Source organism: Perca flavescens, chromosome 5 (genome assembly GCF_004354835.1).
Source record: "Perca flavescens isolate YP-PL-M2 chromosome 5, PFLA_1.0, whole genome shotgun sequence".
Lineage (NCBI taxonomy): Eukaryota > Metazoa > Chordata > Actinopteri > Perciformes > Percidae > Perca > Perca flavescens.
This window is the reverse complement of record NC_041335.1, coordinates 1,761,258-1,776,839: the sequence shown is the minus strand read 5'-3', so window position 1 is coordinate 1,776,839 and position 15,582 is coordinate 1,761,258. Positions and strand designations below refer to the sequence as shown.

The 15,582-nt window shown below is 40.8% G+C and overlaps 1 protein-coding gene across 7 annotated transcripts; it reads left to right on the top strand.

Moving 5' to 3' along the window:
• The first annotated feature begins 870 nt into the window (after positions 1-870).
• On the top strand, positions 871-13,408 carry dph7 (diphthamide biosynthesis 7). 7 transcript variants are annotated; one of them, XM_028579307.1, is made up of 10 exons: positions 871-916; positions 5,066-5,203; positions 6,413-6,546; positions 7,119-7,206; positions 7,789-7,883; positions 8,246-8,403; positions 9,593-9,665; positions 10,927-10,992; positions 11,358-11,530; positions 12,213-13,408. In XM_028579307.1, exons 2-10 carry the CDS (start codon positions 5,072-5,074, stop codon positions 12,635-12,637), a joined length of 1,344 nt encoding a protein of 447 aa, XP_028435108.1. In that variant the 5' UTR covers positions 871-916; positions 5,066-5,071; the 3' UTR covers positions 12,638-13,408. The 7 variants fall into 7 exon arrangements, with proteins under 7 accessions (XP_028435108.1, XP_028435106.1, XP_028435105.1 ...); XM_028579305.1 differs by lacking the exon at positions 871-916 and adding an exon at positions 4,625-4,752 and having other exon boundaries at positions 5,063-5,203; XM_028579304.1 differs by lacking the exon at positions 871-916 and adding an exon at positions 4,625-4,840.
• Positions 13,409-15,582: the final 2,174 nt, after the last annotated feature.

Here is a 15,582-nt window from a genome sequence, read left to right as displayed (position 1 = left end):
AATAGAGGGTATATCAGGCTATGCTTTGAAATGCGCTATGCTGTGACTCCTCACAGGTTAGCACAAACAAAACTATCTGGGACTGCTTGTTTCCGATGCTGGTGAACCACTCAGATGAGCCTTTGCCCCCGCCAGACAGCTTCTTTAGGCTACCACCTAAAAAATATGTTAAGTTTGAAGAATGTGATAACTTATGTTAGATTCTATTTCTGTCAACGGTGTTAAAATGGGTTCAATTAAAGCTGAATCAAAACAAAAAACAATACTGCTAATGTTTTACATCTTACAGAATACAGAATAGCATAATATTTGTGACTTACATACTTTCTTGGTGGAATCCATTTTCAGCACAGTGCCAAAAGTGGAGTGGATCTGGTTCCGGTAATCCTGCACATTGTTGGCCTCTGCCAGCAGGACGGGGTGGTGCACGAGCAGCGTGGATGGAAGCGCTCTCTGAGGAGGTGGAGCCTGGAACGTGTGTCCAAATACAGAGACAATCCCTCCAGTTCTGATACAGTCACAAGGAGTGTGGTGTACAGATCCTTACGATGAAGGTACTCTTCATTATGATTTTCATGTACAGTAGCTGCCGCCACACTTTAATCATGGTGTTCCCTTGTACCAGGCAGCAAGTACGAAGGGATGAGAGCTCTTTGTTCTTCGTAGTGTTATGACCCTGGGGTCATATTTAGTAATTTGTCTTTCAGCCTGCAATATCAATTGATCTCCTGAGGGTACACAGGTGATGGACAACAGGTGCGCACACCGGATTGGTCCAGCAGAGCTGATTGCTGTCTCCTGATTGGTCGCCTGGAGGACAGCAGCCATTTTAAGGACAGGAACTCAGCCCCTTCTCTTCGCTCTGCCATTCCCAACATGTGCCTGTGTAAACCTGTGTCTTGTGTTCCAAGTTGGTGTGAGTAGTGTTAACAGCCTTCAGTGAAAATGGTTGTTTTGTTATCCTTCAGCCACTTTGTTTTAGTTGTGAATACATTTTTTTTTGTCTTATTTTGCTAGTAGCAGTCTGGTAGAAGTAGGGCTGAGTACTGAACGTTGATACTTTTATGGTATTGAAAAAAATGATATGATATTAATGGCAAGCTGAAAGCGGTCACGGTGCTGTTGACGTTACACTTCCTCTTAGATAAGCAGGCACAACGGTGGTTTCTCTGCCCTGACGATTGACTGACAGGCTGAGCTTGCAAAGCAAGGCACTTTTATTAATGTTACTCTGAGTGAGCAGTTTTACCAATTCAATTCAATTTTATTTATAGTATCAAATCATAACATAGGTTATCTTGAGACACTTTACAGATGGAGTAGGTCTAGACCACACTCTATAAACTTCTTAAACCTTTCTACCACCGATGTGTTGCCCTTTTGATGTATACCCTCCTGTTTTTACCTCTTATGAGTTTCTCCTAATGTCAGCAATTGATTTTTAATTACCAGAACCTGTTCTGTTGCGTCCGGTTAACCCCTAGACATCAGGTTGTAATAGGCACCAACACTTCTACCATCATGAAGGAGCACAGGCAAAGGGGTGAGAGCCCTTTGTCTTGTGCAGAAAACCAGCCCTCTATCACCAGGCAGCAAGTACAAAGGTTTGAGAGCCCTTCCTCTTCATCCTCTGAAGACAAGCAGCCTTCTACTCCAAGGCGGCAGCAAGGATGGAGGGGTGAGAGCCCTTCGTCTTCCTCTTCTGAAGATGACCAGCCTTCTACCACGAGGAAGCAGCAAGAAAACAGGGCTGAGAGCCCTCCCTCTTCATCTTCTGAAGTAATTGCTGTGTGTGTTTGTACTTGCAGTTTCAAAACGGCAGTATACAAACGAGAAATCATCGAGAAAATGTTTAGGTCCATTTTTGGACTAAAATTCTTTGCAAGACCTCGGTCTTCAGGAGATATGGACTCTTCTTCAAAGAAGTCCAAACAAAGGAGTGAGAGACCTTCGTCTCCTGAAGACCTCAACCCTCCCACCATCTTGAGGGAGCATGGACGAAGGGGTGAGAGACCTTTGTCTAGTAGAGGCACCAACCCTTCTACCATCATGAAGGAGCACTGGGAAAGGGGTGAGAGCCCTTTGTCTTGTGCAGAAAACCAGCCCTCTACCACCAGGCAGCAGCTTTTTTCTTGCATGTTTACATAGATAGTATTGGGTATTTAACTGAAATGTAATAACTCTTTACAAAGATGAGGTCTTTCACTCACTGGATGGGTATCCTAACTCTTCTGTGCTTCTGTCAGCTTTGTTTGGCGCAGCTCCGTGCTGCCTTTTGTTTAGGGGGTGGGGTTAAGTAATCGGGCCTGGTGGCCTGGTCCCCGATTTCTGGGTATGACTATTTTAGAAAAATAAATAAATTAAAAAGTCCACATGGGATTTGTTTTGATGCGATGGATTTAACCAATCACCGAACTTCCACTTACCAATGAAACGAGTTCTAGCCAATCAGATGCAAAGTAGGGCGGGTCTTTGCCGAAATGTGAGAGTGCGCCGGTGTGGTCTCCATGGTAACGTGGCTAAACAAAATGGAGGCAAAGTTTAATAAATGTGGAGCATAATATATATCTATCTATCTATCTATCTATCTATCTAGCTAGCTAGCTAGCTAGCTAGCTAGCTAGCTAGCTAGCTAGCTAGCTAGCTTTATTTGAGAAAGTAGTTAAAACAAATGGCGCTAGGCATGAATAGAGGACAAGCTATCTGAAGTCCAAACTTGACAAAGCTGTCTGTTTGGAATCAGCATGGCAGGTATTTAAACATAACGGCCTTGTCCCAGAGTCTAGACGTCTAGCTATATGAAAAGATAAACAATGCGACGTTTTTAATAAATGTAAATAAAGCAGCTAATATCAACATTGACAAAATCTTGAATGTACTAATTTGATGATGACCTAAAGTTTAGTTTTCAAAATGATTCATTTTAGGATTATATTATTGCAATATGTAAATCCACATTGACTCTTAATTTAACATATGGTTGGAAGAAGTAAAAATTGATCCAAAACTTTTTAGTTTTTAAAAATTATGACTTTTATTATTGTGTAATGTCAGAAGGACTTTAACTGTTTTGCCAGTCAAATTAACTTTAATGAGGGCATATTGAAATATTACACTGTTGGTTGGCAAAAAATGCATCAGATTGATGCTTTAAAATATGGAATATATTTAATATATTTGATATATTTAATAATATGCTCCCCCAGAGGGGTAATATCCTTCTCACCTTTTTCAACCCTGACCCGTTTTCATGCCTGATAGAGGCAGTGATGTCACTGTTTACTGTACGGGACTCTCACACCTCCACAAAACACACCGCGATATGGGGGGGTTTCTCCAAACGTTTTTTTCTGCTATTTACTCGCAAGACAGGCGATAGCAAACCTAGACTCTTCTAACCTAGACTCTTCTAACCTAGACTCTTCTAACTTAGATTCTTCTAACCTAGACTCTTCTAACCTAGACTCTTCTAACCTAGACTCTTCTAACCTAGACTCTTCTAACTTAGACTCTTCTAACCTAGACTCTTCTAATTTAGACTCTTCTAACCTAGACTCTTCTAACTTAGACTCTTCTAACCTAGACTATTTTAACCTGTAGGGTAGGCGTAATAAGCCATGGCTTCAGCCTACACCTTTTCGGTTACCACCCTTGTTTCTAATGAATTTCCTGTACATATATTACGTTCTATGTTCAGTAACCGAATAAATAAACTTTCATTCAACCTAGACTTTTCTAACCTAGACTCTTCTAACCTAGACTCTTCTAACTTAGACTCTTCTAACCTAGACTCTTCTAACCTAGACTCTTCTAACCTAGACTCTTTTAACCTAGACTCTTCTAACCTAGACTCTTCTAAGCATAAAAAAAAGGCTCTCACTAACTTTCGAAGGTTGTAATTATTTCCATTCGGCAGTAGCTGTCGTTCTTCAAGTCGTTTGTCATCAACAAAATACTTTTGTGTGTGTGTGTGTAATCCTTCTGCTTTTACCCCTTGATAAGTGGCAGCTTGTTTTCCGCTGGAACAATTCGATTAGAGATTTAGATTTGAATGAAAAATAGATTTGAATGTTAAATTGCTAGCTGTTTCTGATTGGCTACCGTAATAATAATAATACATTTTATTTAAAGCGCCTTTCATGACACCCAAGGTCACTTCACAACCAAAAAAGGACATTCAAATTATAGTCATCTTATGAAGGTGCTGAGGTTCACACCAGGGACATGCAGCAGGCCTTTTGATAATACCTAATTATAGTTTGAATGTTACATATCTAGTCGTTCTGATTGGCTGCTGTTATTTAATTTGAATGTCAAATGGTTGCATTTTTTTTTTTAAAACCTGTAAATGTATATAATTTCTATTCACATGGCTTTTTGATACCTGGGAAACTAATACATGTGTTGTTTGTCATTCAATGACTTGATTTTGATTATTTTTAATAACAATAGTAACAACAATAATAGGCCTATATTAGGGCGTAATCATAAATATTCGGGGCAATTAGCCTACATAATATTTGTTGGGGGACGTTAGGGACCTGGATAATGGATAGGGGGGCGCTGGCACAAAAAAGGTTGAGAACCACTGATGTAAACTGTTGATTTGATCTTGTTTTGCAGTGGTTCCTAAACGCACCCTTTACGCCAAGCGATGACGTAATGACGTATTGAGTCGTCCAGTCGTGGCTGGCTCACGTGTGACTTTGTTGTTAATGTTTTGTTTCTCTGGATATTCAGTATTAAACAAATGTAAGCTCAACTTTGGACATTTAATTCACTCGTTGAATATCTGTTCATTATCTGAAGTGTCTAACTGTTGGCGCTGCGTAAGACTGCAGTGAGTAAGTTATAACCACGTTAGCTGCTAGCTAACTGTCAAACAGATTATTTAGCTCATATAGCCCACTGGAAGTTAGCTAGCTAGATAGTATTGCTTATGGTTCCGTCCTACTAACTTGTTGGACTTATCTGAGTTTACTTTTTACAGCCGAGACGTAACGGAATCTAAGTCTGCTTTTTAGTTATAGTACTGGCACAGTAACCCTAACGTTATGCAAAGCAGGTGGTCATGGCTTGGAAGTCGAGGACCCGTAATCTACAGGTGTTTGACACGGAGCTGAGTGCTGACACGGTGGAGTGGTGTCCTGTTGCATCGAACCACGATGTCCTGGCCTGCGGGACGTACCAGCTGCATAAAGGGGTGAGGTTACATAGGAACAGTCCTAGCTGTACCGCGGTGTTGTATGGACAGACCGTCGTACTAAGCGACATTTCCTGACCTGTTGTCATCTGTAGTTGATTCAGCATTAGTTAGATTAGTGTCAGGTGTTTCCTATCTGTATCTACACGGTATGACAACATCAAACGTATTTTAGTCGTTACTGTCCAAAGGAACACTGCTTTCCCAGTGCAGTGCCATTGTTTCTCCTCTTTTAGACCACATGGGATTAATCCAACTAGAACTAACGTTACATGGGTTAAGTGCTTGCTGTCATCGTGTCAGGATGATATGATTCACGATATTGGATAATCATTTTTTTGTATCATTTTCATTGAAAACTATTACAATTTAGTATGTAGGGTGCGATTTGTAAGTTGGGACGTATTTGTAGCACCAAAATACCTAATTCAGAATGGTTTGACACATATTTTGACTTTAACACGTATTGCGGCCCCCAGCGATTTGGATATTGCACTATAGTCCATATCACGATTTTGATAAAATTGCGAGTAATTGTGCAGCCCTAGGCCTGAGATCTCCAGGTGCACTTGGTTTGTGAAAGTTTGATAGTCAGTTTGTAAGTTGAAATGCACCATTTAAGCACAATGTCAACTTAAGACCTTATCCTAAGGCCCTGTGTCCAAGTCTGTGTCTAGACTGGGTCCCATAGAAGGGCAAAAATGAGTTGGGGTTGTCTACACCTACTATAGGAAGCATAACCCTCTTTTGGCTGTACATTTAAAATATTTGGTACACATAAATGGAGATTGACATAAAAAACATTATTGAAAACTACAACTAATAACAGTATATGGATCATTGCTATTACTCCGTACCTTACTCTATATAAGTATAGCCCAATTATACTCATCACACAGGTTTACATTTTTTTTTACAGTAAACACGCTCAAATCACAGAAAGTCAACACTTCATACCTCCATACTCATTGTTTCATTTCAATTCAAATGTGCTGGTAATGGTGCTAACCAAATTAATTAATTACATTTAATCTGTTGGACATACTTTGCCAAGCCTGCCTTGTAAAGTCATAATGATTATTATATGATTAATTGTTCTGCCTGAGTTCTTTGTGACTCAATTTAATGCAGCAGTAACGGGTACATAGTTGTGCTCCTGTTGGTGTCTGACCGTAGACTGATGATGTCCTTTTCATTTTCTTCCTGTAGGCAGAGGAAGAGGATGCCACCCCAAGGCGGACTGGTCGCTTGTACCTTTTTGAATTTCGGCGAGAGGGATCTATGATTCCTCCTCTCACTGAGCTACAGCGCATGGACACCGCGGCCATTTTAGATTTGAAATGGTAAGAAATCAGGTTTGACCAGTTATTGATGTGTATATATAGTGAACTATATCGGGAACGACCAAACCAGATTTCGGACACATCGTAACATTCATTGAAAACAAATCGTTGCGTGACCTGCGTCAGTAGATGAGCACTCAGGAGGAGAGTCAAACGTTGTATATATGTTGCATGTTAGATTCACAATTTTCAGTTTTCGTGGGTGCTTCTGCTTCTTCTTCTCCTCCGGGAAAACACAAACGCGTTGCATTGTGGGATACAGGAGTAAAATGTAGAGAACATCGTATGTACGCTCAAAGTAGCTGCATGGGCACCCGGATAGCTCAGTTGGTAGAGGGGGCGCCCATATATAGAGGTTTACTCCTCGACGCAGTGGCCCGGGTTCGACTCCGACCTGCGTCCCTTTGCTGCATGTCATCCCCCCCCCCTCCTCTTTCATTTTTGAATTCCAATACGAACACCACTATAAAATGGCGAACACACTATATGGTGCACTATTTCCGTGACAGGAAAGCGTTTGGAACCCAGCTTTGGGCTGCTTCCCTCTTGTTGATTCCTTTGCGTGTTCTCAGGTGCCATGTGCCGGTGTCAGGGAGGGCAGTGCTGGGAATGGCAGCTGCCACCGGAGAGCTGCAGCTGTACACGCTGTCAGACAGTCAGGTGAGAAATGTGGCATCAGAAGAATCCCAACCAGTGACATCTAATATTTATAGGCTTATAGCTGATGTTTGTGTACAGACTGGGGGGGAGGGTTGAATTGTGCTTGCTATTTATTGCGATTCAAGAAGTATTGTGATTTGATATTATTGAGTATTGGGATTTTCCTTTCCTTCTTTAACAAAAGCAAAAGTTGAATAATACACTTCTAGAGACAATATATCATGAGACTAAAAAGCTCATTGTTTTCTAAGAAGATTCAGTCTGACATTTATTTCATTTGTAAAGAAGAACATAACATGGACTTTCTGCATTTTCTGCTGTCGCTCTGTTTTGCTGGAAACGGATATGTAGTCGCCGTCAACGATACCGTCTAAACAAAAAATATTTAGGTGAATCATTGGTAAAAATAATCAAATCACGATTCTAGGGAAAATAATTGATTCCTAAGTCGTCACCAAAAAAAATCCTGATACATACGATTTTTTATCCCCCCCCCTCCCTCCTATATTATAATACTATTATGAGGTGTGACACCAGTTGTTGATGTGGTAGTCTGTGCTAATTAATGTGTGTCTCCAGTAGGAAGGCGGCTGTAGTCTGCACTCGCTGTGCAGTTTGGAGGTGGGAGCAGAGCGGCTGGCTCTGTCGTTAGACTGGTCCACGGGGAGAATGGACAGGTAACACACTCAGCATGGACCACCTGGGCCTTCACAGTTCATCTCAATTTTGTACGAAAACCACTGTCCAGTGTTGCCAGATTGGACAGTTGCTCTCTTATATGGTTACTTTTTTAAACAATTTTGGGAAGGTTGTGATCATTTGCAGTTGTTTATGATTCAGTTTGTTACATCTAAGGAACTTTATTTCTTCTCCAATTACTATGAAGTCATAGCTCTGACTCCATATGAATGTTGCATCACAAGGTAACATTATGTGTATATGTACACACACACACACACACACACACACACACACACACACACACACACACACACTCCTGTTATGACAGTTGAGTGGGTTCCCCTGTTTGTTTCTGCAGCAGTGATGTGCGGGTGGTGTGCAGCGACTCTGCAGGCTGCGTCAGTGTGCTCTCCCTGGCTGAAGGCGCTCTCACAGCTCTGTCACAATGGAAAGCCCATGACTTTGAGGCCTGGATCTCAGCCTTCTCCTACTGGGACACACAACTGGTTTACTCTGGTAACACTCCCTTATTGTAAATCATAATTGACATGTAATAATCATAAAAAAAAATTTGTATTGATAAAAACAAACAAACATAAAACAGCTGCATCCCTTACACTAAGACAGAAGGAATAACAATAAGAATCAGACTAATTCACAAATATTATACCCCTTAAATAAACCCAGGCTGTACCTGTCAGCCATTCAATACAATTTCATAATGAGACAGCTGTGGACAACACAGAACAAACATTACAATCAGAGGAATACAAAACAATAACAAATAAATGAATATAAAATACAAATAAACATGCCTTGATAGTACCAGATACCAAATCTACCAATCTATTATACCAGGTGCCAGGAAAAATGTAGACTCCTATTACAGCCAAAAAGGAGCCCCACACTCTTCCGAAAATATCGTCTCTCCCCATTCCTCTGTATTTAACACGTTCACATGTAAACATTTTTGTGATCAACTCAATCCATTCCTTCAAACAACATGGGCTAGTCGATTTTCAGTGTCTCAGTATTATTCTATATCCTGTTGTTTTGGCCAGACGAACCCATAATCTCTTCCATTTATTCACAGAACGTTGTCGTCCAGTAGAAGACCCAGAACACATAAAGCTGGAGATTTGATCAAGTGCCGTTGAAATAGCTTATTCAGGAGAGTAATAACACCCTCCCAAAGTTGTTTATTTTTCTCAGAAAAATGTGTACAAGAATACCAACTTCTTTTTCACATTTCCAGCAGGTGTCGCTGTCCCTTAGTTTAAGTTTGGCTAATTGTTGTGGGGTAACAGTTTATACTGAGTAAGTTGAGCTTGAGCTTTATGTGAACAGCTATGCCAAGAGGCAAACAGCTTTGCAGGGGCGTAGCACAAAATTCTGGGCCCTGTAGAAAGGCATTTTCTTTGGGCCCCTCTCCGCATCCACAGCTATTCATTCTAGCATCTTTTTGGGTCCTCTTCACATGAGGGCCCTGGGTACTCAGTCCCCAGTGTGTAATCAGCATTTAGGTGGATAAGAGGGAGCTACTGCTATTTCTCTTTTGTGATCATTTATGTATGCTTTGCATTTACACCTTTTCCTCTGTGTGTGTGTGTGTGTGTGTGTGTGTGTGTGTGTGTGTGTGTGTGTGTGTGTGTGTGTGTGTGTGTGTGTGTGTGTGTGTGTGTGTGTGTGTGTTGTTCTTCCACAGGTGGGGATGATTGCAAACTTAAAGGCTGGGACCTCAGGGTCGGCCCCTCCTGCCCCACGTTCACCAGTAAAAGGTGAGTACTGATGTTAGCATCAACTAGGGCTGGGCAGTATATCGATATCATATCGACATTGTGATATAATGAGACTAGATATCCTCTTTGCATCGATTTTGGATATTGTAATATGATTTGTCATATTATTGAAGTGTTGTCTTTTCTCCCAAGTCGATGACCAGAATGTGACTAATGACCCTCAGGTGACACAACCCACCAGATACATATCTGGAGCTCCCCACTAGTCAGTGAGAACTGAAGAAGCCTTTTTGATAAGAGGCAAAACATCTTTGCAGAATTCCTAGCAAGTCCAGTTGCCTTTGCGTATCACAGAGAACTTGTCTTTAACTGGTGTTAAAGGCTGCGTTACAGTAAAGTGATGTACTTTTCTCAACTTACCAGACTGTTCTAGCTGTTCAATTATTTGCCTCCTTACCCACTTAGTCAATTCTATCCACATTATTGAGTTTTATTTATCTAAAATCGAATTGTGAAGGTTTTTTGTTAACACACCAATAGTCCACCCTACAATATCGTCCCAATATTGACGTGGAGGTATTTGGTCAAGAATATCGTGATATCTGATTTTCTCCGTATGGCCCAGCCAGGGCAACAACAACATTAATTTGGTTTGTCCGTTTAGGAAAAGTACATATTAGTTAGGGGTGAAAGATATATCAACTCAATATTGTTATCGCAATATTTAGTTTATTTTGTGGAGCGCTGCGTCCCGTCCGTTGGCTGTGTGTCTTAGTTGTGTTTGATTTAGAGCCCGCTTGAAACACTGTAACGATCATGTTTCATTGGCCAGTTACCGTGCCACGGGTCCACTATGTGACAAACCCTATGGAACGTACCACGTGTGTGCATATTTCAACAGAGTGACCGTGTGAGTGAAGAAATAGAGACAACAAAACGGACCAAATCAGAACAGGAAAGAAAAGTTGTGTCCTGTTCTCTTTATTTATTTTATACTGTCCAGCCAGTGGAACATGTCCTGTTCTCTTTATATATGTAATGTTCTGTAGACATGGTCCTTATTTATTTATTCATGTTGGACCACTCCAATAAATAAACCATGTGTTGTAAGAAAACTTTTTTAATTTGTTATGAATCTATTTTGATGCGTTTTCCTGTAACTTTTGTAATTTTACATATGTTTAAAAATATCAAAATTAATATCTATATCGCAATATTCATAATCGATATCGCAATATCACATTTTGTCAATATCGTGCAACCCTAATATTAGTACAATGTCTGTTCTGTTCTCTTGAAGGCACTCAATGGGTGTGTGCAGTATTCACAGCAACCCACATCGGGAACACATCCTGGCTACAGGCAGGTAAATACCCCAGTGAACTCTCTATGGGAACTTGGCATTGTGTGAGAATTGCCTTTTGTACGGTTATAGCTACTGTTTACAGGGTAAACTCTTTCAGATTGTACCACAGACATGAAACGGATTTCATTCTTCAGCAATGGCGAAGTGCAAGTTTAGTGTTAATTGGCTTTAAAACCCTGAATTTAGGACCCAGTTGATGTTGTGATAAATTCATTTATAATGATCTTAAAAAGTCTTAAATTTGACTTGATGAAACCTGTAGAAACTCTGTTTTCTCCCACTGCTTCCTCTGTCTTTGGCTCTCTCCTTTCAGCCAAGTGAGTGTCTGTAAGTCTTTTTTTTCTTTTGGGCTTCTCTTTCTGCAGCTACGATGAGCAGGTTTTGCTGTGGGATGGCAGGAACATGCGGCAGCCTCTCAGCGAGAGTCCCGTGGGCGGTGGCGTGTGGAGGCTCAAGTGGCACCCGACTCACCAGCACCTGCTGCTGGCAGCCAGCATGCACAATGACTTCCACATCCTTCACTGCCAGCAGGCCCTGGGTGAGTAGGAAGGAGAGAGGGCCAAGGAAACATTTGCTATGGATTGTTACCATGAACTTTTTTTTTTCTTCTTCTTTGTTTTATGGTTGGTTAGTTGTTCATTTAGTTAACCTAGGTAGCAAGCATTAGCTTTGCCTTCTTCATGAGTTTGGCCTTCTGATTCATTAAGTTAATCAATAGAAAAATAAATGGCAACTATTTTGATAAACGATAAAAAATGTCAGTGATTTTTCAAACAAAAATGCCAAACATTCTCTGGTTTCAGCTTCTCAGATGTGATGATTAGCGTGTTTTTGATGATGATTTTGAGGAGGCATTTTATTTCAAACTGGGAACTTTTGTTTCACGGATCATGAAAATAATAAGTACTTGCAGTTTTAAATTACCTTTTTTGAAAAATAATTACATTTTCAAAACTGTAAAAAAAAAAAAAAAAAAACTGGCAAATGACATTGAAATTAGTGATTGTCATTGTCCTGGCACTTAGGAGTTTTACATCTTCATTACAGAATAAATTGAGATCCATTAGGTGGTGATAAACTTGTGGGAACTGTTATTCAACCTAAGATATTGTATACAAAGTTGTGTGAATGAAATGGATAGCGTTAGGACCAGGACACCTCAAGAGTGAGCAACTTCTGTTTCTGTTTCAAACCCTTAATGTTTCCCTGTCATTGTCCAGAGGGCAGTGGAGGAGCGTGTCCGGTCGTAGCCTCCTATATCCTCCACAACTCCCTGGCATACGGAGCCGACTGGTCCCGGCTGTCCCTGGAGGAGCCCGTTCTTTGCTCCCCCGTTGCTGCAGAACCAAAGGAAAGCCTCACAGAGAGCGGCGGACACCTGAGAATTCAGTACGAATCTCCCACTGCCAGCTTCGACACTTCCCTAGAAGATGATGCAGGACGATACATCCCAGAGGGCGTTGCAGCGCCCTCTATCAGTGGAGATAGAGGTCCAGGTCCTGCCCTCAACTCGAACGAGGACGCTTCTTCACTGTCGTGTCTGCTGGCAAGCTGCTCATTCTATGACCATATGCTCCATGTGTGGCGCTGGGACTGGACTCCAGATGAGGCTCAACAGGAATCAGAGCAATGTGGACCAGGCTGAGCACCGGCTGCATTGACACTACAGAAATATCTTCTATCAAATTATACCATGCAGCGAAGTAAAGCAGAATGTACAGCCCAGCTATAACATTGGCATGATGTTATTCCATTCATTGTCTTCACTATGCAGTCTCCACACTTTGGAATAACTTATCACAGAATATGCAATTAGGAAAATGGTCTATTTTCGTAATGAGACTGATTTTGATAAACTTGTATTTAAAGTGAAATAGCTTTATAATCCTTTTTAATGTACATCATGTAGCAGCAAGATCAAAACAACCATTCACCCAGATACCTTTCCTTTTATTATAGCTTTTTTTAAGCACTTTGTGATCATGTTGAAGATGATTGGTCACAAAAACACCATGCTTAAAGACTAGCAACAATTGTGTTACTGTAGGTACCCATGCAGTATGTGTGAATGTATCTGATCACTTACTCTAAGGGAAATTCTCTTTATTTGTACCCCTCAGCCTTCTAAGGACATTGTGCTCCTGGATTCAGTTAAGCATAAGGACATTTTTGGCAGGGTTGATGCTTGAGGACTTGTGATTTTAGCCCAGATTAGCTGGTTGAAGGCAGGTATTAAAGTTCTGCTGTAGTGAACTTTCTCTAGATAACCCCCTTTTTGTTAATTATGTTAATGCCAGTATCTGTGCTGCTCCACAAAAATCTGGGGTGGTGATCTTTACCATATGAGGATTTTGGAAACTTTACCACAAATGTATATTCATGGCACTTTCTGACAAATAAAGTTAAATTGACAAGTTCTAGGCTAACTGTGCATATCTTAACCTAGAGACGGAGTGAGCATTTCTTTGAATTCAAGGGGTTCTGAGCAAAATTATTAACTATATGGTAATTAATTATGTATAAGAACAGTGGTCCTCAGAGTTACTGCAGGGGGTCCACCAAGTGTTTAAAGTTTAAAAAAAAAAGAAAAGTCTTAAAGGTCCCATGACATGGTGCTCTTTGGATGCTTTTATATAGACCTCAGTGGTCCCCTAATACTGTATCTGAAGTCTCTTTTATATAGACCTTAGTGGTCCCCTAATACTGTATCTGAAGTCTCTTTTATATAGACCTTAGTGGTCCCCTAATACTGTATCTGAAGTCTCTTTTATATAGACCTTAGTGGTCCCCTAATACTGTATCTGAAGTCTCTTTTATATAGACCTTAGTGGTCCCCTAATACTGTATCTGAAGTCTCTTTTATATAGACCTTAGTGGTCCTCTAATACTGTATCTGAAGTCTCTTTTATATAGACCTTAGTGGTCCCCCTAATACTGTATCTGAAGTCTCTATATAGACCTTAGTGGTCCCCTAATACTGTATCTGAAGTCTTTTATATAGACCTTAGTGGTCCCCTAATACTGTATCTGAAGTCTCTTTTATATAGACCTTATTGGTCTCCTAATACTGTATCTGAAGTCTCTTTTATATAGACCTTAGTGGTCCCCTAATACTGTATCTGAAGTCTCTTTTGTATATACCTTAGTGGTCCCCTAATACTGTATCTGAAGACTCTTTTATATAGACCTTAGTGGTCCCCTAATACTGTATCTGAAGTCTCTTTTATATAGACCTTAGTGGTCCCCCTAATACTGTATCTGAAGTCTCTATATAGACCTTAGTGGTCCCCTAATACTGTATCTGAAGTGTCTTTTATATAGACCTTAGTGGTCCCCTAATACTGTATCTGAAGTCTCTTTTATATAGACCTTAGTGGTCCCCCTAATACTGTATCTGAAGTCTCTATATAGACCTTAGTGGTCCCCTAATACTGTATCTGAAGTCTCTTTTATATAGACCTTAGTGGTCCTCTAATACTGTATCTGAAGTCTCTTTTATATAGACCTTAGTGGTCCCCTAATACTGTATCTGAAGTCTCTTTTATATATACCTTAGTGGTCCCCTAATACTGTATCTGAAGACTCTTTTATATAGACCTTAGTGGTCCCCTAATACTGTATCTGAAGTCTTTTATATAGACCTTAGTGGTCCCCTAATACTGTATCTGAAGTCTCTTTTATATAGACCATAGTGGTCCTCTAATACTGTATCTGAAGTCTCTTTTATATAGACCTTAGTGGTCCTCTAATACTGTATCTAAAGTCTCTTTCCCCAAATTCAGCTTTGGTGCAGAATTACAGCCACTAGAGCCAGTCCCACAATGAGCTTTCCTTATGCTGCGTTCATGCCACCTCGTAATAACAGGCACCGCCCCCCTGGTTACGTTGTTTTTCCGACTGGCAGCGTTCACGTGGTCGGGATGAGTGTTCTTCTTCTGTTATATTGGCGTTTGGCATAACAACTTTTTGCATGACTGCCACCAACGGTTGGCCGTAGCCGGGAGCATCAGGTGGTAAAAACGTGGAGGCCACAATACCAGAAGATTCTCTGCTGTTTTCTTATGCGAGCATCCAAACAGCACATCGCCAGGTGTTCGTTTGTGTTATCTGCAGGACAACCAACGGGAAAAAACCCAGATGTTTTTTTTTTATACATAGGCCTATTTATGAATAATTTTAAACATATGTCTGTGTATGTTTCTTGGCAGAGGCATTTGTCCACAATAAACAGTTTATTATCATTGAAATATGTTCAGTGAACCAAAGTTGCCTCCATCAAACGTCAGTTGTCAACAGCGAGTCAGCAAGTGGGGAACTCGGTTATCAAAATCCAGCCCGAGTTTCCCACCTCTGATTCCCACAGGACGTTACGCGAATGGTGACGTTTTCACTAGGAAAAACGATTTTCCGATGTCCATGAACGCACGGTTAGTATGTGCCATTTCTGAGAGTGGGGGTGTGGCCTTGACCAACTGCCCCTTTGCTCATTTGAAAGCTATGATGTCTCTCTCTCTCTCTCTCTCTCATGGGTGGGCCAAATTCTGTGGGCGGGCAAAGCAGAGAAAGGGGAGGTAACCTTGCTCCTTATGA

Coding starts and splice junctions, on each gene's coding strand:
- dph7 (XM_028579307.1), top strand. CDS start 5,072: ATGGCTTGGAAGTCGAGGACCCGTAATCTACAGGTGTTTGACACGGAG. Junction 10,993..11,357: donor CACATCCTGGCTACAGGCAG/GTAAATACCCCA, acceptor CTCTTTCTGCAG/CTACGATGAGCAGGTTTTGC. Junction 11,531..12,212: donor TCACTGCCAGCAGGCCCTGG/GTGAGTAGGAAG, acceptor GTCATTGTCCAG/AGGGCAGTGGAGGAGCGTGT.